At 50.2% G+C, this 27,548-nt stretch overlaps 1 protein-coding gene across 5 annotated transcripts in view; it reads right to left on the bottom strand.

Annotated features, from left to right (window-relative positions):
* Window positions 1–2,247: 2,247 nt before the first annotated feature.
* GLYR1 (glyoxylate reductase 1 homolog) overlaps window positions 2,248–27,548 on the bottom strand; it is a gene marked incomplete at both ends in the record, with an annotated part of 39,777 nt that continues 14,476 nt past the window's right edge. Inside the window, 13 exons of one of the 5 annotated variants that reach the window (XM_080702132.1) lie at window positions 2,248–2,322; window positions 7,683–7,807; window positions 8,094–8,273; window positions 8,412–8,574; window positions 9,280–9,381; window positions 10,035–10,145; window positions 12,773–12,872; window positions 15,462–15,535; window positions 15,629–15,679; window positions 17,060–17,116; window positions 18,392–18,478; window positions 24,025–24,267; window positions 24,767–24,905. In XM_080702132.1, the coding sequence (XP_080558258.1) occupies window positions 2,248–2,322; window positions 7,683–7,807; window positions 8,094–8,273; window positions 8,412–8,574; window positions 9,280–9,381; window positions 10,035–10,145; window positions 12,773–12,872; window positions 15,462–15,535; window positions 15,629–15,679; window positions 17,060–17,116; window positions 18,392–18,478; window positions 24,025–24,267; window positions 24,767–24,905 (1,507 nt within the window). The remainder of the gene's footprint in view (window positions 2,323–7,682; window positions 7,808–8,093; window positions 8,274–8,411; window positions 8,575–9,279; window positions 9,382–10,034; window positions 10,146–12,772; window positions 12,873–15,461; window positions 15,536–15,628; window positions 15,680–17,059; window positions 17,117–18,391; window positions 18,479–24,024; window positions 24,268–24,766; window positions 24,906–27,548) is intronic. The other 4 variants (XM_080702133.1, XM_080702134.1, XM_080702135.1 and 1 more) reach the window with 4 other exon arrangements.

Below are 27,548 nucleotides of genomic sequence, written 5' to 3'. Positions count from 1 at the left end.
CACTGCCGCTCAGCGCGTCTCTGCCGTCCGCCGGTCGACTAGAGCGGTGCTGCAACGCCTCTGGGCGCTGATTGGCGCAGCGGACACCGGACCCGCCCCCAAGCTAGTGATTGGCCGGTGGCTCCCCGGGAACGCCTCGAGCCCCCCCCAGGTCTCGGTCCCGCCCCTGGCCCTGATTGGGCGACCCGCTCTACCTTCGCTCACTGATTGGTCCCCAGGCACTACCCTATTGGCCCGCTCGGGCGGGCCGGCCTTCAAGCGATAGAGCGCCCAGACCTTAGGAGACTCGACTCCCCCCTGCTCCCGGCCCAGGTCCGCGGCGCGCTGAGGGCTCTCCTGGCACAGCCGTGTTACCAAGAAATTTTTTATTTTTCTTGCAGTAGCTTTGTTAATTGCACAAAATCATGTTTTGTTTCTTGCCATTTAAACATTATCACACAATCCTATTCTGAAAGACAAATGTTCATTAAAAACAGCAAAAATAAAAATTCACAACCTTAATCACCTAGATTTGTCATTTAAAGGAGGTTTAAAGAAAAAAGGGGAGGGCTTTCTTACAAGCATTTTCACAAGTGTCACATTTTCTCCTTAAAAGGGAAGGATTTCAAAACAAAGGTGAAATAGCTTAAACAGAAATACTCATAAAAAGGAACTTTACAGAATTGTCAACAATATTAAGACAACATTGACTAACCGGTTTCATGACAGCATCTTCCCCACCCCACCCTCAGTGTCCACCAGGACTAGGCAGGCCTTGTTCAGACAGAAGTGAGTTCGAAATCCCAGTGAAATGAACAGCTGTGCAGAACCACAGGGCATCTGCCCTGCCACCCACAAGTGTGGCCACCTTATATATATAATATATATATATAGTTACATATATTCACTATAAATGCTGACCTGCAAAATGTGACTTTGGAAAACCCAACCCATGAGAGGGAAAAGAAGCTGAAGTCCCTTGGGTGACTTCTCCTTGTTCTCACACGCCATTCGAAGCCCCTTCTGGTCCCCTATCCAAGGAGAAATACTAGGGCCTTGAGGACATCCCAGCTCCGCCTCTGAGGGTCAGTTAGTTCAGGTTAGGTCAGGCCCAGTCTCTTCCCTCCCGACAGACCCCGGCCTGGGAAGCACCGAAGACCATGATGCTGGCTAGAACGAAGACATTCATTGCCCATCAAGAGCTGAGCCCAGGAAATGCCCGTCGCTGGTTGGGCTGGGTCTGGGCCAGACAAGACAACAGGCAGAAATACTGTCTCCGTGGGAGGGAGGAGTGGGGCGAGGCATGCAGGGGGCTGGGCTGGGAGGACGGTCAGGTGAAGAGACTGTGGCTTAACGGAAACAGGAAGGAGCTGCCCTACGCTTCCCTCTCACTGCTGCCCCCAGGACTCCCCTCCCCAGGGCTGGAATGCAGATCCAAACATTGAAAACAGCCTGGTGAAGAGCAATCTCCCACTGCAGGGAAGGAAGGACCTTGCTGGACCAGGCTGGACAGCGATGGTGGGGTGGCAACAGGGCGAGGGGGCCGGGGTGGTGCTCATCCCGGGCTGCCTCTCACTGCGCTCCCGCAGACCCAGAGCCTGCGTGCGGGGCTGTCAGTCTCTTCTTAGTTCAGAGGCGCTGACGGAGAGCTGGCTGCACGTGGTGGCCAAGACGTGAAAGTCCTTCTCAGTGGGTGGCCGGCGGGGGAAGTGGACAGACACCAGCCTCTGCTTTGGGGAAGCTGTGGGAAGGCTCCCAACTCTGCTGATTCTAGTTCCTGGACTGGAAGGGGTTTCAGATAAGCCAAGCTCGGAAGAAGAAAAAAAGCCAGGCAGCAGTTTCTGGGCAGCTTCTATCCTGGGGCAAGAGCCAGTGTGTGTATGTATGTATGTATGCGTGTGTGTGTGTGTGTGTGTGTGTGTGTGTGTGTGTGTGTATGTATGCGTGTGTGTGTGTGTGGAAGAGGGAGAGGGAGAGAGAGGAAAAGAGAGGGAGGGAGAGGGAGAGAGAGGAAAAGAGAGGGAGAGAAAGAGAGAGAGAACACAGCCACCCAGCCCGCGGCCAGTGTCCAGCTTAAGATCCTCCTCATGAGCCAGGCCTGTTGACAGCCTCCCTCCCAGCCTCAGGGAGGGCTGCTGCCGCGTGCTGTGCTGACGGTAAGTCTCAGAGTCTGTATAAAAGGAAATGGAGACAGGTGGATGGTCCAGAGTGAAGGCCCAGGACCCTGGCCCATGAGGGCCAGCGGGAGGGCGGGCAGGCTGTGCACGCTCAGTGTATGTAGGCTCGGTACACGGCAGACATATCATTGTCAGACTGGTCCAGGGCCTTGGCTCTTTTGTACACCTGGAAAACAAGCACAGGGGTCGGTTCCTGCAGGCAGCTCTAGACATGTCGAAGCAGGCCATGGCTGGGCACAACTTCTGTCTTGAACTTGGGCAAAGTGCCCCAGCTTTCCAGGCCTTTCGCCCACTGCTTGATCTGAAGAAGGCGAAGGCACTGCCCTTCACGGTGGCTGTGAGGATGACAGGTACCAACGGGACAGTGCTTGGTGTTTATAACTGGGGACAGCCCCCAGGTGTTTATAACTGGCTGCCGTCCCCACCACTTCCTCTCTTCAGAGTGGCTGGCTCCTCCCCAATCCGCTAACGGTTGTCCTGAGCTGCACCTCACCTGCCACCCCTCTCTATCTGCATTATTTTATTCATAGTTCTTACCCTCTGAAATTCTTGCTTAAATGTTTCTGTCCATTTTGGTGCCTCTCTGTATTAAAACATAAGCTCATGAGAAGGGAAGGGGGCTACCTGCACACCAGTGGGTCTCTGAGCTAGAATGAATGGTCATCAACAGCTACCCAGAGATCCTGAATTTGTAAGAGTTTGAAAAGAATTAAAAAGCCATTGCACCGCAGGCCGGTACAGCAGCCAGCCATGCAGAGGCAGCGTGACTGGGCATACAGGAAGGACCCTCCGGCAGGGCCAGCTCACGCCCAGTCACAGCCTCCAAAGAGAGTGGAGCCACGGACACACAACGAAGGCAAGGGCTCTTTCCAGAGAAAAGACCAGAAGGCCTGCATTGCAAAACGTACTAAAGAGACTCCCAGCTGAGAGGAAATAATACCAGAGAAACCCTATTTTCAATGGAAATGGTAAATCGAGGCCAAGAGAAGTTATTTTTTTCCCAAATGCCTAAAATACATGATCACTGCTTAACCCTTTACCCATTTAGGAAAAAAAGTGGTCTTGCTGCAACATGAATTTAATTTTACATAAACACGCTCTTTGAGGCTGAAGCAAATCTGACTGCTTTTCATTGTGAAAATAAAATATAAAAACTTCGGAATTTTTTTTTCTTTGTATATGTGGTACTGAGAATTGAACCCAAGGGCATTTTACCTCTGAGCTATACTCCCAGCCCTATTTGTTTTTTTATTTTGAAACGGCCGCATTAAGTTGCTGAGGGTGGCAGCAAACCTGTGACCCTCCTGTAATTTATAATCCCAGTACTTGGGAGGTTGAGACAAGATCCAGGTTGGTGGCCAGCCTCAGCTACTTAGTGAGGCCCTCTCAACCCAGTGAGACCCTGTTTCAAAATAAAGAATAAAAATTTGGGCTGGGGGTGTGGCTCAAGAGGTAGAATGCCCCTGGGCTCCATCCCCAGCATCATAAAACAAAAACGTGTGCCACCATCCCCGGCTTCTGAGGGTGAATGCTACAGCTGCCAAGTGCTACTGGCAAATCTTCAAGTGGCAAATGAAAAGAGGGTTAAGGCAAAGATTCAAAAACCTGCCTGATAGGTTTACAATAAAGACTGATCACTGGGCGTGGTGGCGCACTCTTGTCATCCCAGCATTCGGGAGGCTGAGACAGGAGGATCCAGGTTGGTGGCCAGCCTCAGCTACTTAGTGAGGCCCTTTGCAACTCAGTGAGACCCTGTTTCCAAATAAAGAATAAAAAATAGGGCTGGGGTGTAGCTTGGAGGTAGAATGCCCCTGGATTCCATCCCCAGAACAGAAAAATATAAAAAATTAAAACTAAAGACTGATACAGCATGTGGGACCTCCAGAACTCTCGCAGGAGCTCTGCCTGGGCCTGGAGGTGTGTGCCCGCGAGGATGAGACAGGAGGACCACAGACTCTAGGCCAGCTCTAGCAATCTGCATGTCCCTCAGCACCTTAATAAGATCTTGTTTCAAAATAAAAAATGAAAGGGCCAGGGGTGTAGCCTGGGGGTAGAACGCCCCTGGGCTTAATCCTCAATTCCATAAAGCTGAAGCTGCAGCCAGGGGCCATTTACCACAGTGGCCTTGCCCCCAGAGGACGTTTTTCTCCCCTGAAGGCGTGAGGCTGTCCTCTAGTGGGGGGCCAGGACCCTCCCTGATGATGAGGCCCTCCACATCCTGCAAGGTGCAGCCCCGCCCACCACACAGAAAGCCAGCAGCCGAGGTGGACACACTGCTCCAGAGCGAGCGGTGCCGCGCCTGTGTGCAGTGCGCCTGTGTGCAGTGCGCCTGTGTGCAGTGCGTGCAGGCCATGTTTTATTTATCTAATGGCCTGAAATGCCATGCCCCATTTTGAAATTACCCCAAACTCTACCTCTAAGTAAAGAAACTGGCAGAATTAGGCAGAGAGCAAGCTGGACACCAGCTCAAAGAGAAGCTTCCCCATTCAGTACAGTGTCTGTAATCAAAAGTCCTGGGAGGCTGAGACAGGAAAATAACAGATTCACAGCCAGCTTCAGTAACTTAATGAGACCCCCAGCAATTGAGTGAGACCTAGTTTCAAAAAAAAAAAAAAAAAAAAAAAAAAAAGCTGGGACACTGTAGCTTAGAATGCCTTGGGTTTTAATCCCCAGTAAACCCCCCCCCCCAATAAAAGATAGGAGCTTTCCCAGCTCAAGCCATATATAGAACTTTTCCTAAATAACTACAGTTTAAGATGAGCTCTTACAAGCTGGGTGTGGTGACCCACGCTTGTAACCCAATGCTTGGGAGGCTGAGACAGGAGGATTACACAGGTTCGAAGCCAGCCTCAGCTACTTAGTGAGGCTCTCAGCAACTTAGTGAGACCCTGTTTCTAAATAAAATACAAAATAGGTCTGGGGAGTGTAGCCTGAAGGTAGAAAGCTTCTTGGTTCCATCCCCAGCACCACACACACACACAAATAAATAAAAAGAAGTAATCATGGGTAGAATAAATAGAAGTGAACTGGGTGCGGTGGTGCACGCTTGTAATCCCAATACTCAGGAGGCTGAGATAGGAGGATCGCAGTTTGTGGCCAGCCTCAGCTACTTAGTGAGGCTTTTCACAACGTAGAAAGACCCTAATCAAAATAAACAATAAAAAATAGGGCTGAAGGTGTAGCTCAGAGGTAGACTGTCCCTGGATTCAACCCCCAGTACCACACATACAAAAACAAAATAAACAACATCAACAAAACACTTTTCAAGTCTGGATTAGTGTCCTGTGCTTATGTCTCTGTACTCAGGAGACTGAGGGGGAGGACTGTTGGGTCCCGGGAGTTTGGGACGAGCGTGGGCAGCACAGTGAGAGCCCTTCTTAAACAAAAACAAACACACTGCTTTCAAAAGTACATGTGTACCAGCCAAGTCTGGTGGCGCACACCTGTAATCCCAGCATTCGGGAGGCTGAGGCTGGAGGATCGCAGTTTGTGGCCAGCCTCAGCTACTTAGTGAGGAAGAATACAAAATCAGGCCAGGGGTGTAGCTTGGAGGTAGAATGCCCCTGGGTTCCATCCCACTACTGCAAAACAAACAAACAAACAAACATCATTTGAAAATATGCTAATGGACTAAGTACTTCAATCAGAAGGCAGACACTCTGTCAAGATGGATGAAAATATATGCCCTAATCATGGACTGTCCACAAAAGGCATATTTTTTTCCCCTTTTTTTGTGTGTGGTGTGGGGGGACTGGGATCACAGGCATGTACCACCATGCCCAGCTTAAACAACTCTTTTTTTGGTACTAGAGGTTGAACTCAGGGGCATTCTACCTCTGAGCTATACCCCCAGTCCTATGGTACTGGGGGTATTCTATCCCTGAGCTATACTCCCAGCCCTATTTATTTATTTTCTGTGGTACTAGGGATGGAACCCAGAGGCATTCTACCTCTGAACTACATAGCCCTATCTATCTATCTATCTATCTATCTATCTATCTATCTATCTATCTATATCATCTCTCTCTCTCTTATTTTCTTTTTTCTTTCTTCAGTACCAGGAATGGAATTGAGGGGGCATTCTACCTCCGAGCTATACCCCCAGCCCTATTTTTAATTCTTTATTTTGAAACTGGGTCTCACTGAGTTGCCAAGGGCCTAAGTAGCTGAGGCTATCCCCGAACCGTGATCCTCCCGTCTGCCTCCAAAATGCAGGGATTACAAGCATGTGTCACCACACCAGGCTCCTTATTTTTTACATTTTTGTGGTACCGGGGATGGAACCCAGGGACCTTCTACCCGTGGGCTCTATTCCCTGGCCTATTTTATATTTATTTGGAAACAGGCTCTAAGTTGCTGAGAGCCTCACTAAGTAGCCGAGGCTGGCTTTGAACCTATGGGATCCTCCTGTTTCAACCTCCCAAGTACTGGGATTTTAAGTGTGTGCCACCACGGCTGGCTATTCTTTATTTTAAAACAGGGGCTCACTAAGTTGCTGAGGCTGGCCATGAACTTGTGATCCTCCTGTCTTGGCCTCCATAGTACTGGGATTACAGTCAGGTGCCATTATGCTGGCTTTTCTTTTCTTTTTGAGACAGGGCCTTGCTAAGATACCACATGCTGGCCTTTGACCTGTGATCCTGCTATCTCAGCCTCCCAAGTACAGGGGAATACAGGCATGTGGTACCAGTCCAAAAGGCACAATTTATTCATTTTTGGTACTGGGATTGAAATCAGGAGCATTTTACCTCTGAGATACACACCTATCCCTTATTATTTTGCAACAGGGTCCTGCTAGTTTGCTGAGAGTCTCACTAAATTGTTGAGGCTGTTCTCAAACCTGCAAATCCTGGCTCAGCCTCTCGAGTATTGGGATTACAAACATGTGCCACTGCCCCTAGCCACTGGACAAACTTTTATATAACTCACAGATCATAGGAGTAACGGGGAATTAGTGTGACTCAGAAGAAAATGGATAGCTTCAGCACTCATAAAGAATAAAGGTCTAAGCTGGGCGTGGTGGCGCACGCTTGTCATCCTAGCATTTGGGAGGTGGAGACTGGAGGATTGTGGTTCGCGGAGCCTCAGCTACTTAGCGAGGCCCTCCACAACTCAGTGAGGGATTTACAAAAATAAAAAGACTAAAATTATATCTATATCTATATAGATATAGGGTTGGGGTGTAGCTTGGAGGTATAATGCCCCTGGGTTCCATTTCCAGTACTGAGAAAAAAAAAAAAAAAGAAAAAAAGGGGAAAAATGGTCTAAAACCAATGATCTACGATTCTACCTTAAGAGGTAGAAAAAGAGCAAAGGCAGATATTGAACCGAATAACACAATTCTTTATACATGTGGATTTTTTCTCAGACCAATATAGTGAGAATAAAATGTGAAAGCAATAAAAAAAAGGAGAGAGAGAGATAGAGAGAGAGAGAGAGAGAGAGAGGGAGAGAGAACAATGAAAAAATAAGTAAGTAGAGGAAAGAGCAAAAAGGCTCCGGGCCAGGCCCCACACGGTACGGTACCTCATTGGCTGCAGCGGCCATTGGAGTCGGGTGGTTGACGGCATCACCCAGAGCGATGGCCAGGCGCAGATCCTTCTGAATGTACTTCAGGTAGAAATCAGGCTTGAAGTTTCCTTGCAGGATATCTGAGGAGGGAGAGCTACTTATCGGAAGAAAACCAAGGACCCTCCATAAAAAACACCTGCAGTACAGTGTTTCCTAAGGCTTGACCCTCTAATACCCAAGAGACAGCGCTCCTAGTCTGTGCCCTGCATCTCACCCGTGTCTCTGAACCTCTGATCAGGGCATGAACTGACTGGAGAGGGGGGATCTTTCACATCCAAGGATCCCTAGAAGAACTATTCTGGGATGGCTGTCCTCCCCGTGCTAATAAAAAGAAAGACTTAGGAAGAGAGGCTAAAGGCGACGTACTTTGGCACTTCTGGTCCAGGAAGATGCTGGCTAACTGTCCCTGATTGAGGATGTCCAAGAGCGTCTGCTGTGACTGGCCTGTCACCTGGGCCAGCGTAAGCCCCTCAGCAATGGTGGCCATGAAGCTCCCCTGGACCATGTTCACGATGAGCATCATCTTGGCTGCGTTGCCAACTTCACCTGCTCGGAGCAGAGTCGAGGTCACGCCCCCGTCTGCCCTCATCGGCGCCTGCAAATCTGGCTCTCTCTCCTCCCAAGCACTGACTGCACGTGGAAGGAAGCTTCTCCCCAGGGCATGTGCCCGGGCAGGCAAGTTACCTAGAAAGAAGGAGGTCTTCCCCATTGCCTGGAAGCAGCTGCTGCAGTCCTCGTACAGGCCCCTGTCCCCCGCGGCCAAGATCACCAACATCCCATCATTAGAGAGCTGCTGATTCCCTGAGACTGGGGCTTCCAGGAAGCGCCCCCCCCTGGATACGATCACCTGTGGGAAGTCACAGCTCCTGGAGGCCTGGTCTCTCACAGGGCTCTCCAGGCGGGGAGCAAGAAGCATCCTTGGGGGCCCTGGCTTCTCATCACACCAGCCAGAACTAGGGGGCGGGAACACATGGTGTCTGCAGCACTGAGGTCCCAAAGTGGACACCTGTACCAAAGACTAGTGCTGCGGAGTATCAGAGAGGCCACCCTCCAACAGACATGTGAGTCACAAGGCAGTAATAAGAGAAAAGCCAAGGTCTCCTTGTAGGATCTCGCTCACCCTGGATTTCTTACAAGGATCCAGGAACAAACGCGACCATGCTAATGGCTTGGCTGAACACATTTCCCCTCTGGGCACCACCCGCTCCCAACTTCAGCCACCACTGTAACACATGGATCTGAAAGTCACTGCTTCCTTGCTTGGGTCCAGCAGACTGGGGTGCAGGGACACTACTGAAATCAACTGTGTATAGCTGGCAGCGTGGACTGCTTCTCATGGAGAGGACGGCAACCATGAGACCTCAGGTCAAGGCTGCGGCTTTGAAGATGGAGAGTAAAGATAGGCTAGTCTGCAGACTGGCTATTAGTGCCTCCTCTCCTCTCTCTGGCTTAGGTTCTAGTGTAATCACACTGCCCACACTTGTGAGTAAAGTCTGGGCTGGGCTTTGGGCTCTCATGGAAGGATGACCCAGCGCCAGCCTGGACATGCTACCTGGGCCAGCTCGGTGACCGTGTCGGCGTCCACCGTTGACATGTCCACGTAGCACTTCCCAGGGCGGATCCCTTGCAGCACACCACTAGGGCCCAGCACCAGCTGTGGGGACACAAGGGAGAAGCAATAGCCCAGGCTCACAGCTAGGTGCTCGGAGCCTCTGAAGACCCGCCGTCAGATGCCTGCTGCTTTTTCTGGGTCATTTCCTGGAGTTACTTAGGAGTTAACTATTAAGGCCGAAAAGGAAAGAGCCACTAAATAAGCAAGGGGTGGAAAGTGTTTTGAGTATTATTCCCATTTATCCACGCCCCTCCAGCCACTTAGAACCTCATTATTTATTTATTTTTGGGGGGGAGGCTTTGGGCTTCCTTGGATTGGACTAGTCACCAGTTAAACAGGATGACTCCTGCACTCCTGCACTTGAACTTTTAACATATACATATTCAGTACTTGCTAAACACAGGAAATCAGTCCTTGGATCAGAGGCACATTCAGCCTGGTTTCCAGCTCAACCTGGGGCCTGAACAGGGGCCATTTCAGCTTAGACTTCAAGGGCCCTAGTAGTTTTTTATTCTCTGTTCTGAATTCAAAGCCTGTATTCAACATATACAAACACCCTTCCCAATAGGAGATGGCCCCAGATGGGAAATTCAACCCCCACGTGCGGACACTCACTCGTGTGGAGGGGAGAAGGGGAGGAGGCCAGCCAGCTCTCCCGGCTGCCACCCGAGATGCGGAGGGAGGGGGATCCTTACGTCCTTGGCTGCCTTTGGATCCGACACACAGGCGAAAGTGATGTCACAAGTGGAAACGACTTCCGCGGGGGTTCTTCCTAGGCGGGCCCCCTCCTGGATGAACAAATCACACTGCAAAAGTCACAGATCCCAGCGTGAGCCACAGGCAGTCCACAACAAACGTGCCACAGGCCAGAGGCGCCTGGCCAGTCCTCCTGGCTGCCTCCCAGGACGAGGCTGAGGTCAGGCAGGGACAGCAGGGCGGGAGCTCTGCCTCGGAGGGAGCAGCCTCTTAAGGGCTGGGCTGCACACCTGGGGCTGCAGTGACGTGCTGCTTCACAGTAAGCAGAGTCTGCTGAAGGCGTGTTGTTTCAGGGACAGGAAGCAAACGATAACTGTGCCAGCCCCTCTGTTTTTCTGTTTTTGGTTCTTTATGCTATCTCGACTGTAGCAAAACCTGTCCAGTGCCCTGAGCTACCAGCACTGTGCTTGGGGAAGTGGGGCTGAGGCACGAGGCCTCCTTCCTGGCTGCCATTCCTGTTTGTGCCTCAGCAGTAGCAGGGCCTCAGACAAGTGTGTGAGCCACAGAACCTCCTGACAGCAGGGCTTTGAAATCTTACTGCTGCTGTGGGTCCCCAGTGCCTACCCTGTGCTCAGCACCTGCAAAAACCTGAGTGGTGCCTTGGTGCCATTTCCCTAGCCCCTAAAACTTTCTAGTCAATTCAGTCCCCCCCACCCCCAGCACTGGGGATGGAACTCAGGGGCATTCTACCTCCAAGCTACATCCCAGCTCTATTTATTATTCATTTTGAAACAGGGTCTCACTAAGTTGCAGAAGGCCTAAGTAGCTGAGGCTGGCCTTGAACCTGTGATACTCCTGTCTCAGCCTCCCAAGTACTGGGATTACAAGTGTGAACCACCACAACCGGCTTCTCCATTGCTTTTGAAAAACACTATCCTGCAGTTAAATTTTCTCAAACTTTGCTTTTTGGTGCTGGGGATCAAACCCAGGGCATTGGGCACACTGAGTACCCGCTCTACTGCCAGGCCTAGAGCATTTTTGTTAATGTGGAGTTATGAGCCGGCTCCGGTACCCCTTGGCAGTCACATCTTACTTCAGCCTCAGTGCTGCTCCCTGCTCTCCAGGCTGGCAGCATGTTACTGCGCATGGGAGGGCACACTCCCAGTTCATGTCCAACCACAACACAGGACTCGAGAAGCTGCACTTTTTTTGGGGGGGGAGACAGGGGTATTGGGGACTGAATCTAGGGCACTCTACCTTTGGGCAGTATCCACAGCCATTTATTTTTTATTTTGAATTAGAGCCTCACTAAATTGCTAAGGCCTAAGTTGCTGAGGCTGGACTTAAACCTGCAATCCTCCTGTCTCAGCCTCCCATGTACTGGGATTACATGTGTGCACCATCACGTCCAGTGAGTCTACAATTCTTTAGTTGCTTTTCCTCTATTACGTGTAAGAAGTACAGTGTTTAGTTTCCTGGGACTGAGACACGAATTGTCCCCTTCTCCTGGACAAGAACTTGATGAGAGCCAGGCTTCTCTTTTTTACAAAAGGTGTGCAGTCCGATATGAAAATTTGTTTCTGAGCACAAATGGAAGCCACAGGCCACCATTTTAAGCTAAGCACTTCTAAACTTAGTCCAATATAGTAGCTACCAGACATTTGAGGTTATTTATTTATTTATTTTTGGTACTGGGGATGGAACCCAGGGGCATTCTAACTCTGACCTACACCCACAGCCCTATTTTTTATTTTTTATTTTTTAACAGGGTCTCACTGAGTTCCAAAGCGCCTCACTAAGTAGCTGGAGGTTATTTATGTCTATTTTATTTTATTTTTTGTGGTACTGGGGATTAAGCCCAGAGGCATTCTACCCATGAGCTGCACCCCCAGTCCTATTTATTTTTACCTTGAAACGGTCTCACTCGCTGCCAAGGCTGTCTGTGAACCTGCAATCTTTTTGTCGCAGCCTCCGAGTATTGGGATTACAGGTACGTACCACCACGCCTAGATATTGGCTATTTATGTTTAAATGCTGTAAATTAAAAGTTCAATTCTGCCAGGAGTGGTTGTGCACGCTGAGACAGGAGGATCGCACAGCTATGAAGCCAGCCTTAGCTAATTAATGAAGCTCTCAGCAACTTAATGAGGCTCTCAGCAACTTAGTGAGACCCTGTTTCCAAATAAAATATAAAAAATAGTCTGAGTACAGCCTGGAGATAGAAAGCCCCTGGGTTCTACCCCCAGTAGCACCACCACCACCACCACCACCAAAAAAAAAAAAAAAAAAAAAAAAGATCTGCAGTTGTACTAGACACATTCTGAGTATTGCTATATTGCTAAGTGAGCTGTGGCCAGTGGCTCCTGTGCTAACAGCATGCAGCGCCTTCCGCCCACAGCGCTCTGCGGCATGGCGCTGCTCACTAGGTCCACAGAGAATATGGAGCAGCCAGTACAAAGAACAAAGGAGCACCCCGTGCTCCACGCAATGACACACACGATCCCCCCACTTCCCCAGCACGTACACAGCTGCGAGCGCACGGACAAAAGGACAAACACCGAACACAAGCAGCTATCCCAGGTCACAGCAGGAGGGGGGGAATGGCCCCTCACTACTACCCCAGGTGTTTGTGTTTTTTGGTGCTGGGGATTAAACCCAGGAGAATTCTGCCTCCGAGCTACACCTCCAGCCCTCTTCCCGTACCTCAAGACCTGCAAGCCCCACCTTCAATGCTTACCTTCTCTGCAGTCCGGTTCCAGACAGTCACCGTGTGACCCATTTTTAACAGGTTGGAAACAATGCCACTTCCCATGAGGCCAAGGCCCAAAAATCCTATCCTGAAAGAGACAATGATTGATCAATTCAGGGTGGAACGGAGGGACGGGATCTCCAGCTGCCTGCGCCTCCGCCAGCGCGCCGATCTACAGCTGCTGAGCTGGTGCACTGTAGCCGCGCCGCACCTTTGTTACCCTGAGGTAAGTGCCCCTACATGCTAGCAGGCATTCCTGAGACCTTGGCTGCCAGTATGACTCTCCAGCTCGAGTGGCCTTCTAAGGGCTTCCCTGACGCTCGGACAGATCCATCACGGTGAGGAGGCACAGGTGGTCTAGGCCTTGAGACGGCTCCCAGTGTCACTGTGGAGCACATAGGCCCCACGCCAAGCCGGGGAGCAGCGTGTCCAGAGCCGGGCAGGCAACTTGGCTCAGCCGTGGAAGCCAGGGTCAGCTCGCACCTCCCCGGCCCGCTTCAGTTCTCTCAGGCTCTCACCCTTCCCCGCCCGTCTCTTCCTGCAGAGAGCACAGGTGAACGTCGTCCTCGCTTGAGCTTCGGAACCCATCTTTCCCCGGGCACAGATTCTTCCTGTGCCTGCTTGTCCCCGACACCCTTCTGCCAGCAGTCTGCCTTGACCCGCTGAGCGGGAGGCGCCCAACATCCCAACATTCCGCTTGCCTTAGCCTCCTTGCAGGGGCTAGTTGCTACTGTGATTCCTACATGCTTTGCCCAGATGGCTTTTCTGGGATTGAACCCAGGAGTGTTCTACCTCTTGGCTACACCCTGGCCCTTTGTACATTTTGAAACAAGGTTTCTCTAAAGTTATCATGAATTGGTCTCCCAAGTAATAGGATTATAGGCCTGTGCCATGTGTCTGGGTCTCCTGCTTATCTCTTCTTGCATGGGACAGTGGCTTTTTCTTCATTTCTGATTCCATTACATTCTTGTTTTCAGTCTGAGTTTTCTTCCAGCTCTAGACATCCTCTATGAGCTTCTCCACTTTGTTCCTGAGTTATCCTTTCTGTATTTGGTCCTCTGGAATCACACCTGTAGTCACCCTTATAAACTGGCTCCTCTACTTGGAAGATCCTCTAACCCTTATTGGAACACCCACTGCTTACCGCCTTCCTGTCACAGCCCACAGCACACCATGTGAAGCAAATGTTGAAAATGGAACCTCGCCCACTAACTTTCAGGTCAAGGTTTAATTTTTTTTTTTCTGTGTGTGTGGTACTGGGGGTGGAACTCAGAGGCTTTCTACCTCCAGGCTATACTCCCAGACCCATTTTATATTTTATTTGGAAACAGGGTCTCACTAAGTTGCTGAGAGCCTCACTAAGTAGCTGAGGCTGGCTTCGAACCTGCTCTGCCTCCCAAGCGCAGGGATTACAAGCCAAGCGTGTGTGCCACCACACCCGGCCAGGTCAAGGTTTAAAAACAAGGCCATATCTTCTGCATTCATAGCTTTCTGGTAGTACAATCTCCCCTCTGATTCTAGATTAAGATAGGCTGATTCATTCTTTTTTTTTTTTTCACGCTCTAGGAAACCCAATAAACCTGGGATACAGAGTCTGCTTTTATAAGGCAACTGAAAGCTCCCTGAGGTGTCTATGTGGATGGACGTGGACTGGGTGGCCATGTAAGTGGTCTGCTCTGTAGTTAGCTTCACACTCATGGTAAAGAAGCCGATTAAAGGGGAACTGAGGTCCTAGGCAAGAGCATCAGGACTTATTCTCAGCCCTGTGCTGGCTTTGTTTCTAAAAATAATACAATCCTCACTAAATTTTTAGATGGCACCGTATCTCCCCTTTCATCAGCACATAGCACGCTCCTAGCTCCTGCATTCTACAAAGGGAAGTCCACTAACATCAACCTGTAGAATTAGTGATTTCAACACCCGAAAAAAATCACTAAGTAAAAGATGTACTGTTTTTAGCCTGGGAGAGAACTGTATGGAAGGCACAAACTGGGAAATCAAGCCTTAAAGCTGCTTAGGAAAAGAGGACTTGCAGACACACCTGACCTACAGAGGAGGAGCATGCTCAGGTGTGGCGCAGTCTAGGCTTGCCCCAGGCCGGGGCAGGGTGGAACACAGCTGCAGGCACATGGGAAGGTCCAGGAGGCAAAAGCAGGGAGAGCCAGGGAAGGCAGGACAATGGGCTTTATTCCAAGTATCTTAATCTCGCTCCTGCTCCTCCCCTCCCACTTCACTTCATCAGGACCTACTGAACCGGGTGTTTCTCCCAGCGTGGTCGCGGCAGTGGTAGCAGCAGTAGCAGCTTATCTACCACTTGCTAGACTAGGAAATTTCAGGTCCACCCCAAACCTGCTGACTGAGAAGCCCTGGCCAGGGGCGGAGGCCAGCAGCTGGTGCTTTACAAGCCACTCCTGAGTGACTGGGAGGCACAGGAGCCTGAGCAGGCACCCCTGCTCGGAGGAGCGACAGGGAGTTAGGGAGGCCCCAGTATTCAGGTGTCAACTTCTGTTTCCCCCAGTCAAACCATTCCCAGGCAAAGCACTGCCAGTAAGAGCGACAACAGTGCCCCCTTTCTGCTTCTCCCAGCGATGGCTGGAACACAACCCTTCAGAGACCCTGGGCCGCCTCCCCGCCCCAGCAGGGCCAAGCCTGGGCCTCCTGCTCACTCAAGGCTTACTTCTTGTCTGTGGGTGTGATGCTGCCGTTCACAGCCGTGCTGTCTGCCGCCTGGATGGAGGTGGAACCAGTTTCCTAGGGCCAGGAAGCACAAATCCTCCGGTCAGCCTGCCCACCGCTAAGACCCCGGCGAAATGAGAGCAGGGCACGTGGAGCTGACATACGTACCTCTTCACAGATCTTCAACTTTTTTGTGATTGCCTGGTAACAGACAGCTGGCTAATAAAGTGGGAGGAGAAAGACACTTATTAGACGGGATGGTAGTAGGTCTTCAGCACAATGTCCTTGAAAGGGTGGGCTTGAAGAGGCTGTTAACATCAAACACTACTTTGCTGTGTAAATTTACTGAATTCCATCCAAACGAGACACCAGGAAGCTCACACACACTACCTTAATGAATTCTCCATGCAACTCTACAAGGTACTTAGCTGGCCCTTGTACTGAGAATCAGGTGCTGAGTCTTGTGCCCAGATTTATAGAACTGGTCAGAATAAGTGGCTTGGAATGCAGATCTGTCCAACTCCAAAGCCACAAATTATCATAGAATATTGGGAAAATTTGCTTTCCTAGTCAAGAGCTTGACGACAGCCCTGACCAGCAAGTCACAGGACATGTTCTCCAAGGAACATGGGTTACTTTATGGGGGCTAACAGCTTGCTGTGTCTAACTCCTGCCATAGACTTAAAGTAACTGTAAACATCACCACCATAAGTTGGCTGAGTTCTAAAAACTTATTGTGGTTTATTTATTTATTTATTTATTTATTTATTTATTTATTTTTGCAGGTCTGGGGATGGAACCAGGGGCATTTGAACTCGGAGCTACACATCCTGCCCTATTTTTTATTTATTTTGAAACAGGGTCTCACTAAGTTACGGAGGGCCTCACTAAATAGCTGAGGCTGCCTGCGAACCGTGATCCTACAGTCTCAGCCTCCTGAATGCTGGGATTACAAGTGTGCACCACCACGCCCGGCTGTTTTATTTTTAATCTACATGGCACCTCACTTCCCTGTGGACCTATATTATGACTTTTTGGCATTTGCTCTGGGTAACATAAAAAGCAGTCTTTCATTTAAAAAAATTTTTGTGTGTGTGTGGTACTGGGGGTAAAACCAAGGGGCCTTCTACCTCTGGGCTATCCCCCCAGCCCTTTTTATTAAAAAAAATTTTTTTTTTCAGGTCTGGGGCTGGAACCCAGAGGCATTTGACCTCTGAGCTACAACCCCTACCCAATTTTTTATTCTTTATTTTAAAACCAGGTCTCACTGAGTTGCAGAGGGTCTAAGTAGCTGAGGCTGTCCGCGAACCACGATCCTCCAGTCTCAGCCTCCCAAATGCTGGGATTACAAGCGTGCGTCACCACGCCTGGCTTTAAAAAATTTTTAATTTGGAAACAAGGTCTTGCTAAGTAGCTGAGGCTGACTCTGAACCTGCTGATCCTCCTGTCTCAGGCTCCCAAGTTCTAGGATCACAGGTGTGTGCCCCACGCCCGGCTACCCTCTAGAGCCTAACTCTCAGGTAGGCCATGAGGTGCTAGAGGAGCGCCCTCCCAGAGGGCTGGCCACTAGCAAGCTCAGCCACTCATGGCGCCACTCACCTTCTCTGTTTGGCTCAGCAGGAAATGATGGAAATGAGGGTCTGCATCTTTGACAGGCTGAAAGCAGAAAAGAACTAGGTAAAGCAAGCTGCCTTCTACCCTAGGACACGTCCTCCTGCCTAGACCTGGACTCTCCTTGAGCTGCAGCACCTCTGTGGTCTGGTGCCTCTCACAGCTGCTAGCAACTCCTCCCACTTTTGGCCAGTCTTTATTTTTTTATCTCCAAGTTACACGTCCAGACCTATTTTATATTTTATTTGGACACAGGGTCTAAGTTGATGAAGGCCTCACTAAGTAGCTGAGGCTGGCTTTGAACCTGCATGGTCCTCCTGTCTCAGCCTCCCAAGTACTGGAATTATAAGCGTGCACCACCATACCCGGCTGCCCCAGGCCTTTTATAATAAAAAGACTATCATTCCAGCTAGGGGAAACTGGCTTCAAGCGGATAGATGTTTTTGCCAGGTTGGTATACAAATGATTATGATAACATCGTGGGAAAATAATCAAAGGCATACTAGTCTATTTCAGTATTCAGCATTTCCCAGGCACTCGCACAACCCAGCAGCCTAAGCCCCAGCGCTCCCCAGCGCTCTTCCAGTTGCACAGCTTGGACTCGTGTGTCTGGGGCTAGATCCTTGAGGGGCTGGTCTTCCCAAGGGCCAATTCTGATAGAATAGAGTGGCTACCTTTGCAGACCTCCAAAGCTGCTCACAACTGTGCCCAGCAAGAGGTGCAGCCACAGCAGGAGGAGCACAACCTCAGGCTTCTAAACATCAAGAGCCAGCCGAGCGTGGTGGTGCACGCTTGTAATCCCAGCATCGGGAGGCTGAGACCGGAGGATCGCAGTTCGCGGACAGCCTCAGCTACTTAACCCTCCACAACTTAGCGAGACCCTGTTTCAAAATAAAGAAAAAAAAAATAGGGCAGGGCATGTAGCCAGGAGGTCGAATGCCCCTGGGCTCCATCCCCAGACCTACCAAAAAAAAAAAAAAAAAAAAAAAAAAAAAAAAAGAGCTGCATTTATGGATTGTATGAGTGTATTTATAAAATACTGAGTGAAAGAAAGGTGTGAAATGATTCCAATTTTGTGAGAAAACAACTCTCCCAAACCAGAACAACAGAGAATATATAATCACACGTCAATGACTGGAATCAGTTACTTCAAACCTAACAGTGGTGGACGGTTTTACTTTTTACCCTGTCAACTCCCAAACTATTTCACAATTCAACAACCACCACCCAAAAACAGAAAAGGGAAAAAGAGATCATATAGCTGTCCAAGAACCCTGCTCTGATGTGGCAGCTCGTCCTGCCCGCAGGAGCGCTCTTTACCTCACTTGCAGTTGGCTGCCATTTAAACGCCGCCATCGGTCCCGCCATCATCCCCTTCACCGTACTAGACTCGGGGATGGTGAGGTCCTACAGAGGGAAAGGAAGAGCATTAGGACACTTAGTTTCCTTTGGTCACATTCAGCCCTGAGCTAAACACCTGAAAGGCACGTCTAGGGGGAAGTTCAAGCCCCTCCTCCAGCAACGTGCGGACCTTGGAGAAATGGCAAGTTCTTCCCATCAACACAAAGGGAGTCTCTGTCCACTCCTGAAATAGTAAATGTGTTTTTGTGCCTAAATTTTACAAGGGTGAAGCCAATTAGAAAGCTTGATTATGGTCTGCAGTGTTGTCAGCAGTCACAGGGAAAATGCCTTATGGAAAGTAATGAACATTAAGGAAACAGTAGTGATTTCAGAAGGGACCCACCATATCCAAAACTAAGAAAGCTGCTGGGGAGACAACCTGGCCAAATTTTATACCCGCAGGAAGGTACAGCGAGTGCCCCTGGGGTGGTCACTGGGTGCTGCTCCTCCAGAGCCCGGCCCACGCTGCAGCTTTGGCCCTGCACCTGGTGGTGCCAGCAGCGCCCACTGCTCCATCCTGCCCTGTGCCTCCTCGCTATCCTCGCTCCTAACACTGCTCACTCGACTGGTTACAAAGTAAATCTGCTTCTGCTCTGGACCCTCGCAGTTTCTAATCGCTGCACAGCACCTGTGGAGTCTTCCTTCTGAAAGTTGAGTCAGTCTACAGCTCTTCTCTGCCAATAACCGGCTTCCCGCCTCATGTGGTGAAGCGAATGCTTTGTCATGGTGGCCAACAGGGAGGGTACTCCATGGTCTGCAACCTGGCTCACGATAATCTACAATCTGTGTCTTAATTCCTTCTCCTACCGCATCACTCCCCAGCCCAACAGCACCCCGCAGCTCCTTGTAGGTCTCTTTTGAAGTGTCCCCTTATCGGAGCGGCTTTACCTGACCTCTGTGTCTTCTCCCACCGCAATGTGATGATCCTGATTCTAAGAGCAGCATGCTTTAGTGTTTATTATGTGCTGGGCATCACCTTCAGCACGATTTCATGAGCTCACGCAACCCTTGCCACCTCCTGACAGAACCATTACCATCTCCATTTAACAGAAAACAGAGGTACAGAGAACTTAAGCTGCCTCGATTAAGGTCCTCGAGCTAGCCATTAGTACAGCAGATCAGACTTGAACTCGGGGAATGGCTCCAGGGCCTGAAGTATTGTAAGTACACTCGAGAAAAGTAAGACTTTGCTTTGTCCACTATGCCAGGACTCCATGGCGTTTGGTGGAGGCTTAATGCTTACTGAGGAAACCAACACACTTCTTCCCTCGAAGGGCCTTGTCTGTGTTGTTACGCTGCTTTCTCTCGGGACATCCAGCCTTGGGCGGAGCTGCTCAATTGACTTGTCAGAGGTCTTTGCGGGGGTGGGGGGGAGTGCAAGTGCACCCAGAAGAGTTTTCTACGGTGATGGAGACGCCGTGCATCTGTGCAGCCTCCAGCACATGTGAGCAAGTAGCTCCTGATGCCAGGCAAGTGCAACTGAGAAATATTTTTTTTTTTTAGTGGCACTGGGGAGTAAACCTGGGCATTCTTTTTTTTTTTTTTGGTACTGGGGATTGAACCCAGGGGCATTCTACCTTCATGCTATACCCCAGGTCTATTTTTATTTTTTTGTGGTAGTAGAGATGGAACCCAGGGGCATTCTACCTCCAAGCTATACATCTAGCCCCACTTTTTACTCCCTATTTTGAAATAGGGTCTCACTAAATTGTGGAGGGCCTGAGTAGTTGAGGCTGGCTGTGAACCTGCAATCCACCTTTTTTAGCCTCCCAAGTACTGGGATTACAAGCATACACCACCATGCCAAACCTTATTTTTATTTTTGACACAGGGTCTCTCAAGGTTGATGAGTTTCACTACTTGCTGAGGCTGTCTTCGAACCTGAAAACCTTCTGTCTCAGCCTCCCATGTACTGAGATTACAAGCATGTGCCACCATCCCAGGCTGAAACAGAAATTTTTTGTTTTGCAGTACTGGGGATGGAGCCCAGGGGCATTCTACCTCCCATAGACACCCCCAGCCCTACTTTTTATCCTTTATTTTGAAACAGGGTTTCAATGAGTTGCAAAGAGTATCAGTCTAGGAGTGAGGTCTCACTGAGTTGCTAAGGCCCTCAGTAAGTAGCTGAGGCTGTCCACAACCACTATCCTCCTGTCTCAACCTCCCAAATGCTGGAATTACAAGTGTATGCCACCACGCCTGGCTTTGAAATAGAATTTTAAGCTGTACACAGGGTCACTTGTGATTAGGGACAGCCAGCTCTTGGGGTAACAGAATGCAGAGCAAGAAGAATAGCTCTCAGTCCAGCACGAAAGGAAGGTCTCACTCCTAGGCTGATACTCTTTGCACGAGTCTAAAGTTTTAGGGGAGCCAGAGGCAGTTTTCAACTTAGGCCTAGGAAAGAAGAGCCCAGTGAGAGGGTGGGAATGTTCTCCCCAACAGGCTCTCAGACAGAATCCCAGACAGTGTCAACACCCAGCCTCACCTGCTGTCTGTAACCGACACCTCTGATCAAGGTGAGCTTTCCTGTTTATCCTTGGGCCGGGAGGCTTTGCCTGGAATGGCACTAACCTGCAGCTCTGCCAGCTACCAGCCTGCGCTGCTGCTCACTGCTGCTGAGTGGTGCCTGCCAGCCAAATAACCATCACTATGGCAACACACACATACTCATCTGAGGCTAGGAAGAAAGATGCTCCAGAATTCAGCACCTGGGTGCAGACTCCCTGCATGCCTAAAGGTGCTGAGCTGAATGGCTGCCTCTCCTGCACTGCTCAACAAGCTCTGTCCTCTCCTAAAGACACATCCTCCCACTGCAGACGAGGTTACACAGGAGTACAGAGAGCACCCCCAAAGGGTCCCAGGCTGAAACCCGGCCAAGTGTCACCACCTTTTAGACAAACAAGACAGACGCAAGGCAAACTGCTTTGTATTGGGAACTCAGACGCCTATAGAGGTAAGCCTAGGCAAGGCCTTTTGGCATGAAAGCAACCACCTGGCTCTCACCACACAACCAGCTCCCACCCTCTGAAGAGCCAACATATGGACAGGGATCAGACGCCTGGTGTGCAGCAGGCACTGGCCTCAGTGCTCTGCCCAGTTACCACTGAATTCTCACCTCAAATCTATGAGGCACAATGAACGGATGAGGAAATGGAGAGGCCAAGGGGTTGTGGCAGTCAGAGGGTCGTGGCCCAAACTCAGGGCCTTCATCCTAACCTCTCCCGGGAACTTCCCGGGTGGTGCAGGTGTTGGTGAGGTGCTCGCCTTAAGGCAATATGAATTTGCCTCAAGGCAGTATGATGATTTCTTCTGAACCCCAGGAAGTGAATTCAAAAGCCACATCACATCACACTTTCTGTGGATCAGGTTAAATACCCTCATCCCAAAGTTTTTCTTTTGGTACTAGGAACTGAATCCAGGAACATTCTACCTCCAAGCTATACCCCCAGCCCTTTTTCTTTTGAAACAGGGTCTTGCTAAGTTGCTGAGGCTGGCCTCAAGTCTTCTATCCTCCTGTCTGTCTCCTAAGTACTGGGATTACAGATGTGAGCCACTGTGCTCAGGTAGCTGGCACAGTTTTCTAAACCTTCCCTGCCTCCTGGCTCATAGGCAGGGAGGGGCCACGACACTAGCTTTTCTCTGCTACCTTAGTTTTAGACCATTAACAGTAAGAAAGACCATCTCTAACCAGAGACTAAATGGTGACAGCCTATAGGCTGGAACTAACCAGATCTAACCAGATATGTTCCTTTCAACCCATAAAGGTTTTCCTTTGTGGTACTGGGCCCCCAGCCCTATTTTATTTTATTTGCATTACTGGGGATGGAACCCAGGGGCATTCTACCTCCAAGCTACATCCCCAGCCCTATTTTTTATTCTTTATTTTGAAACAGGGTCTCACTGAGTTGCAAAGGGCCTCACCAAGTAGCTGAGGCTGGCTGCGAACTCTGATCCTCTTGTCTCAGCCTCCCTAATGCTGGGATTACAAGTGTGCTACACCATGCCCGGCATCATTAAGTGTTTTTAAAATTTGAATTTGCTTCTAACATTTAAACTGAGGATATTTAAGCCGGGCATGGTGGTGCACACTTGTAATCCCAGTAGTTGGGAGGCTGAGACAGAAGAATTGCAGGTTCGAAGCCAGCTTCAACTAATTAGTGAGGCCCTCCACAATGTAGTAAGACCATGTTTCCAAATAAAATATAAAATAGGTCTGGGAATGCAGCCCAGAGGTAGAAAGCCCCTGGTTTCCATCCCCAGTATCACACATGCCTACACACAAAAATAATAAAACAAATAAACTAAAATGAGGATGTTTGTGTACAAATGTGCGTTCCAGCACTCCTGCGGGAAGCAGATGAGCAGGCAAGGGCTGGCTGGTGCCCTGGGATGGACTGAGCACGGCCCTCTTGCTCTTCCCCACACGCTTGAGCCATTCCTTCCTCCCTCTGGGCGGCTTTGCCCGCTCCCGCCGCCTGACTCGCTGGTGTCTGACCTGCTGCCCGGCTCTGCAGCAAGCATTTCCCCACTGGCCAGACAGGCAGTTCCCTTCATCCTGCACCTGGGCATCTCACCCGGTGCGGCCAACACAGCCCACCTCTTCATCTTGAAATGCCCCTGGGTCTCTTCGGCAAGAAGTAAGAGAGGCCCGACTGAGTGGCCACTGGCACTGCCGCCGCCACGCTGACCATGCCTTCTCCCTGCAGAGCCCCGGTCTCCTCTGCCTCACCTTCCAAGGCGCGCTCCTCAGGTCTCACGACTCAACTGTCCTCCCTCCCAAGCCTACATCTCTAGTCCTGCTAGGCCTCGCCATGAATGAATGACATTCGAAACAGAAGGGGAGTGGGGGGACGTAGCTCAGTGGAAGAGCACTTGCCTAGTGTGAGACCCGGCTTTGCTCCCCACCACCACACAAACAAACCCCAAACCGCCCACAGAACCGGCCCTCTCTTCTCTCCTGGGAGCCAGGTCCACTTCCTGACCCGTCTGTGTGAGATGAAGCCCAGAGCCATTTTCCCAGGAGTGAAACTGGAAAGCACTTTCCCCACTCACCCTGCACATAACCTGCTGCTGGATCACAGGAACACCTCTGCCGGTGGGCCCCTGGCACCTGCCTTTCAGGATTTGCTATGGCCCTTGTGAACGTGCACCTGGCTTGGACCTCCTCGGGCTTCAAGCCTTCTTCTCTGCCTCAGGATGACCGGGCACAGCCTGGCATACACTGCTACCTTGCCAGCCAGCTCCAACAGCTGCCTGGGGCCCAGGACCCAGGGCCAGGCTGCCTTACGGAGAGGCCTCACTCCTCTACAGCGCCTTCCTCCTTGCTCACGGCCCTTCCCATGGCCGGCCCTGGCACGCTGGCTCAGGGGCACGCTCTCCTGCTCCTGCGTCACACAGGTGCTCCTGCGTCACACGGGTGCATCCATCTCTTGCCTGGGCTGTAGGATGCTCAAGACTGCACGCCCACTGGGCGAGCAGAGGCACACTGCAGAGTCGGCTCTACCTTACACAGAAGGACTCACTAACCCGGAAGCTACAGCAGTAAGACAAACCTTCTCGTCCTTTGGGGGCCGACCCCGCTTCCGGGGACTCTGCTCTTGGGCTCTTTTCAGAGGGGATTTGGAGCCTCTCTCTGTAGAGCCTGAAGACACCCTCTTCTTTCCTTCTCCCACGCTCTTCTTCACCTTCCCTTCAGACAGGCTAAGCTTGCGCTTCTCATCACCTGAGCTGGGCCTACTTCTCTCCTCACCGGGACTGCGCCGACTCTTGTCATCAGCAGAAGTGTGGGATGAGGTCTGAAAGTTTAATAATAATAGTGATAGCCACCACAACAGCTGCTGTTGCCACCAACATGTGCCGTGCACTGCTGCCGGCTCTCTGGGAATTATCCTTACAGCCACCCTGTGAATTAAGTTCCTCAATCACCCCCACTTACATCGTGGGAAGTATATTTTAAAAAAAAACCCAAGTCACTTTTCCAGTCTCAAAGCTAGGAGGTGAGATTTAAACCCAGGCAGGGTGCACCGCAGAAGCTTGGCTCCTAAGCTCCGTGCTGCACTTGAAGCTGAGCTATTCCTCCTGGTCCAACAACTTCCCTAACAGCAGTGAGCTACTAGGAAGGTGAGCCGCGGGCATGGAGTTCCAAGCTGACACGCAAAGGCGGGTACTTTAACACTGAAGTGGCTCTCGCTGGAATCTCCTATGAACAGAGTTGTGGGTATGGGTGGCAGTTTATCTGCTAGTAACTGAGCAAACAACTAACCTGGTGCCAAGGTGGGCGCTGCCACCTCTCACCTGGTCTCTGCCCTTGGCCCTCCGGAGGAACTCCTCGACGGCGTCCACCGCCTGCTGGAAGCGCTTCCCCTTGTTGATCTTTATCATCTCCTCCTTGTGCGCATGGTATGGCTTTAGCTGCTCCACTTTGATCCAGGCACTAGCAGAAAGCAAATGCAGAGAGGGTAGGATCCACACCATATACGATAAAAGCACAAAAATCTCACCAGAGCACAACGCAAATACTCTTCTGCTTTGACCAGACTTTGAAGGCCCGACAGTTTTGAAAAACATGTTACCAACCATCCTAAACTCTTAAGCCCAAAGTGTATTTTCTTTGCGAACGCTCAAAGAGCGTCCACAAGAGAACGCCCCTCAGGTGAAATCATGTTACACACTATTGTCTTTGTGTCTGTGGTGCTGTGGATTGAACCCAGAGGCATTCGACTTCTGAGTTACACAAAGCCCTTTTTTAAAAAAAATTTGGAAACAGGGTCACACTAAGTGGTCGTGAGCCCGAGTTACTGAAGTTGTCCTTGAACCTGTGATCTCCTGTTTCAGCCTCCTAAGCACTGGGATTATAGGTGTGCGTCACCATGCCTGGCCATGTCACACACACTTTATTTCTACTCTCACTCACCAGCCTTCAATGCCCAACCACACGTAGTTGGCACTTGCTCAGGCACAGGATACCTGGAGACTGTTACTTATCTTACTGTGCAGCGCAAAGGCACATACGAATCCCTGGGAACGAGGGTCGCTAGCATTGTGAACCAGGTTAGGTGAGGTGGTACCTGTCTGTAATCCTAGCTACTAGGGAGGTTGAGACAGGAGGATTCCAGTTTGTGGCCAGCCTCAGCAACCTAACAAGACTGTTTCAAAATGAAAAAATAAAGAGGGCTGGGATGTAGCTTGTTTGTAGAGTGCCTCTTGAGTTCAATCCCCAGAACATACCACAAAAAACAAACCACCATGACAGCACTACTGTGCAGGAAAATACTTGCTGCACATCAAGGTGAACTGGATTTACGATCTGCTCATCAACTGAGAATCAGGGATTTGGTGAGGGCTGAAGAAACGTAAGCAGGGCGTGGTGGTGCACACTTGTAGTCTCAGTGCTTGGGAGGCTGAGACAGGAGGATCACAGGTTTGCAGCCAGCCTCAGCTACTGAGTGAGGCCCTGTGCAACTCAGTGAGACTCTGTTTCAAAATAAAGAATAAAAAGTAGGGCTGGGGGTAGGGGGAGAGCTTGGAGGTAGAATACCCCTGGGTTTAAACCCAAGTACCACAAAAGAAAAATGAAAAAAAGAAATGTAATGTATTCTAAAATTTGCTCTTCTTACATATATTTGCAGCTTCTGAGCCTATATTTGTTCACAGATGATGGTATCCATGGCTACTAAAGCACATAAGACATATGGCTTGGGATGAGGGCAGCAGTCACAAAAGGAAGCCCTTACAAATGAGATTTTTTTTGTGTGTGTGTGTGGCACTGGGATTGAACCCAGGGGCATTCTACTCCTGATCTATACCCTTTTTTATTATTTTGAAATGGAGTGTTACTAAGTTATTGAGGATTTCACTAAGTTGCTGAGGTTGGCCTCGAGCCTGTAACCCACCTGTCTCAACTTCCCAATTACTGGGATCACAGGCATGTGTCACCACACCTTTTCTTGCATGCCTGTGACTGACTTGGGGCAGTCTACTTTCAAGGTACATCCCCAGCCTGATTTCATTTATTTGGAACTGGGGGCTTGCTAAGGCCGTCACTACGCTGCTGAGGCTGGTTCTGAGTCTACCATCCTCCTATCTTGGCCTCTCGAGTACTAGGTTTACAAAGCATGTGCCACCACGCCAGCTTTCTGAGATTCTTTTCAAAATAAAGGTAGAACACACTAGGTGTGGTGGTACACGCCTATAATCCCGGTGCTTGGGAGGCAGGACAGGAGGATTGCAGGTTTGAGGACAACTTCAGCAATGTACAGAGGCTTTCAGCCAGACCCTGTTCCAAAACAAATTGAAGAAGGCTGGAGGTTTAGCTTGGAGGCAGAATGCCCCTGGGTTCAATCCCTAGTACTCCCCTCGCCCACACATAGACCCCTCTAAGATCTAATTTGTAGTTTCTATCCTCGAAGTGTAACACAGCAAAAGAAAAAGAGCAAGCCGGGCGTGGTGGCACAAACTTGTGATCCCCGCGCTTGGGAGGTGGAGACAGGATCGCGCAGGTCTGAAGCCAGCTGTGCTGGCTTAAGAGACCCTGTTTCCAAATAAAAATATAAAGTAGGTCTGGAAGTGTGGCCCGGAGGGTTTCCAGGAAACCCAGTACCACCAAAAAAAAAAGAAAAGAGCAGTCAGTTGTCAGTTCTAGAACACTTACTTGGCCTGCCATGCTAGCCTGAGCACGTTTGCTGCCGCTGCCTTTCTATGGTTTCCCTAGATGACATTCGACGTACAGAATCCAAGGATAATAGAGTATTAGAGGCTTGGCAAGGCATCAGTTAATTAACATGTTTCATCCTGTAACCGACATAGGTTTTACAGCATAACCTTCAGAAAAAGTGGGTCAGGCTAAGGATGTAGAGCTGGGCTAGCGCACTAACCTAATGTGCTTTCCTGAGTGAAAGCCAGTGACAGCAGCACTAACGATAGTGAGCGTGCTAGCTTCTACACATACAGGTAATGCTGCCACCCCGCCAGCTGCCTGTACCTTGAGTGCTGTGCTAATCGCTCTGGCATAGGTCAGAACAAACACGAGAGCCCTGGGCTGCACCTGCAAGTGCAAGGCAGAAGACAGGGCAAGGCG

The sequence above is a fragment of the Muscardinus avellanarius genome (genome assembly GCF_963383645.1).
Source record: "Muscardinus avellanarius genome assembly, chromosome: 10".
Classification (NCBI taxonomy): Eukaryota; Metazoa; Chordata; class Mammalia; order Rodentia; family Gliridae; genus Muscardinus; species Muscardinus avellanarius.
This window is presented reverse-complemented; position numbering and strand designations above follow the sequence as displayed.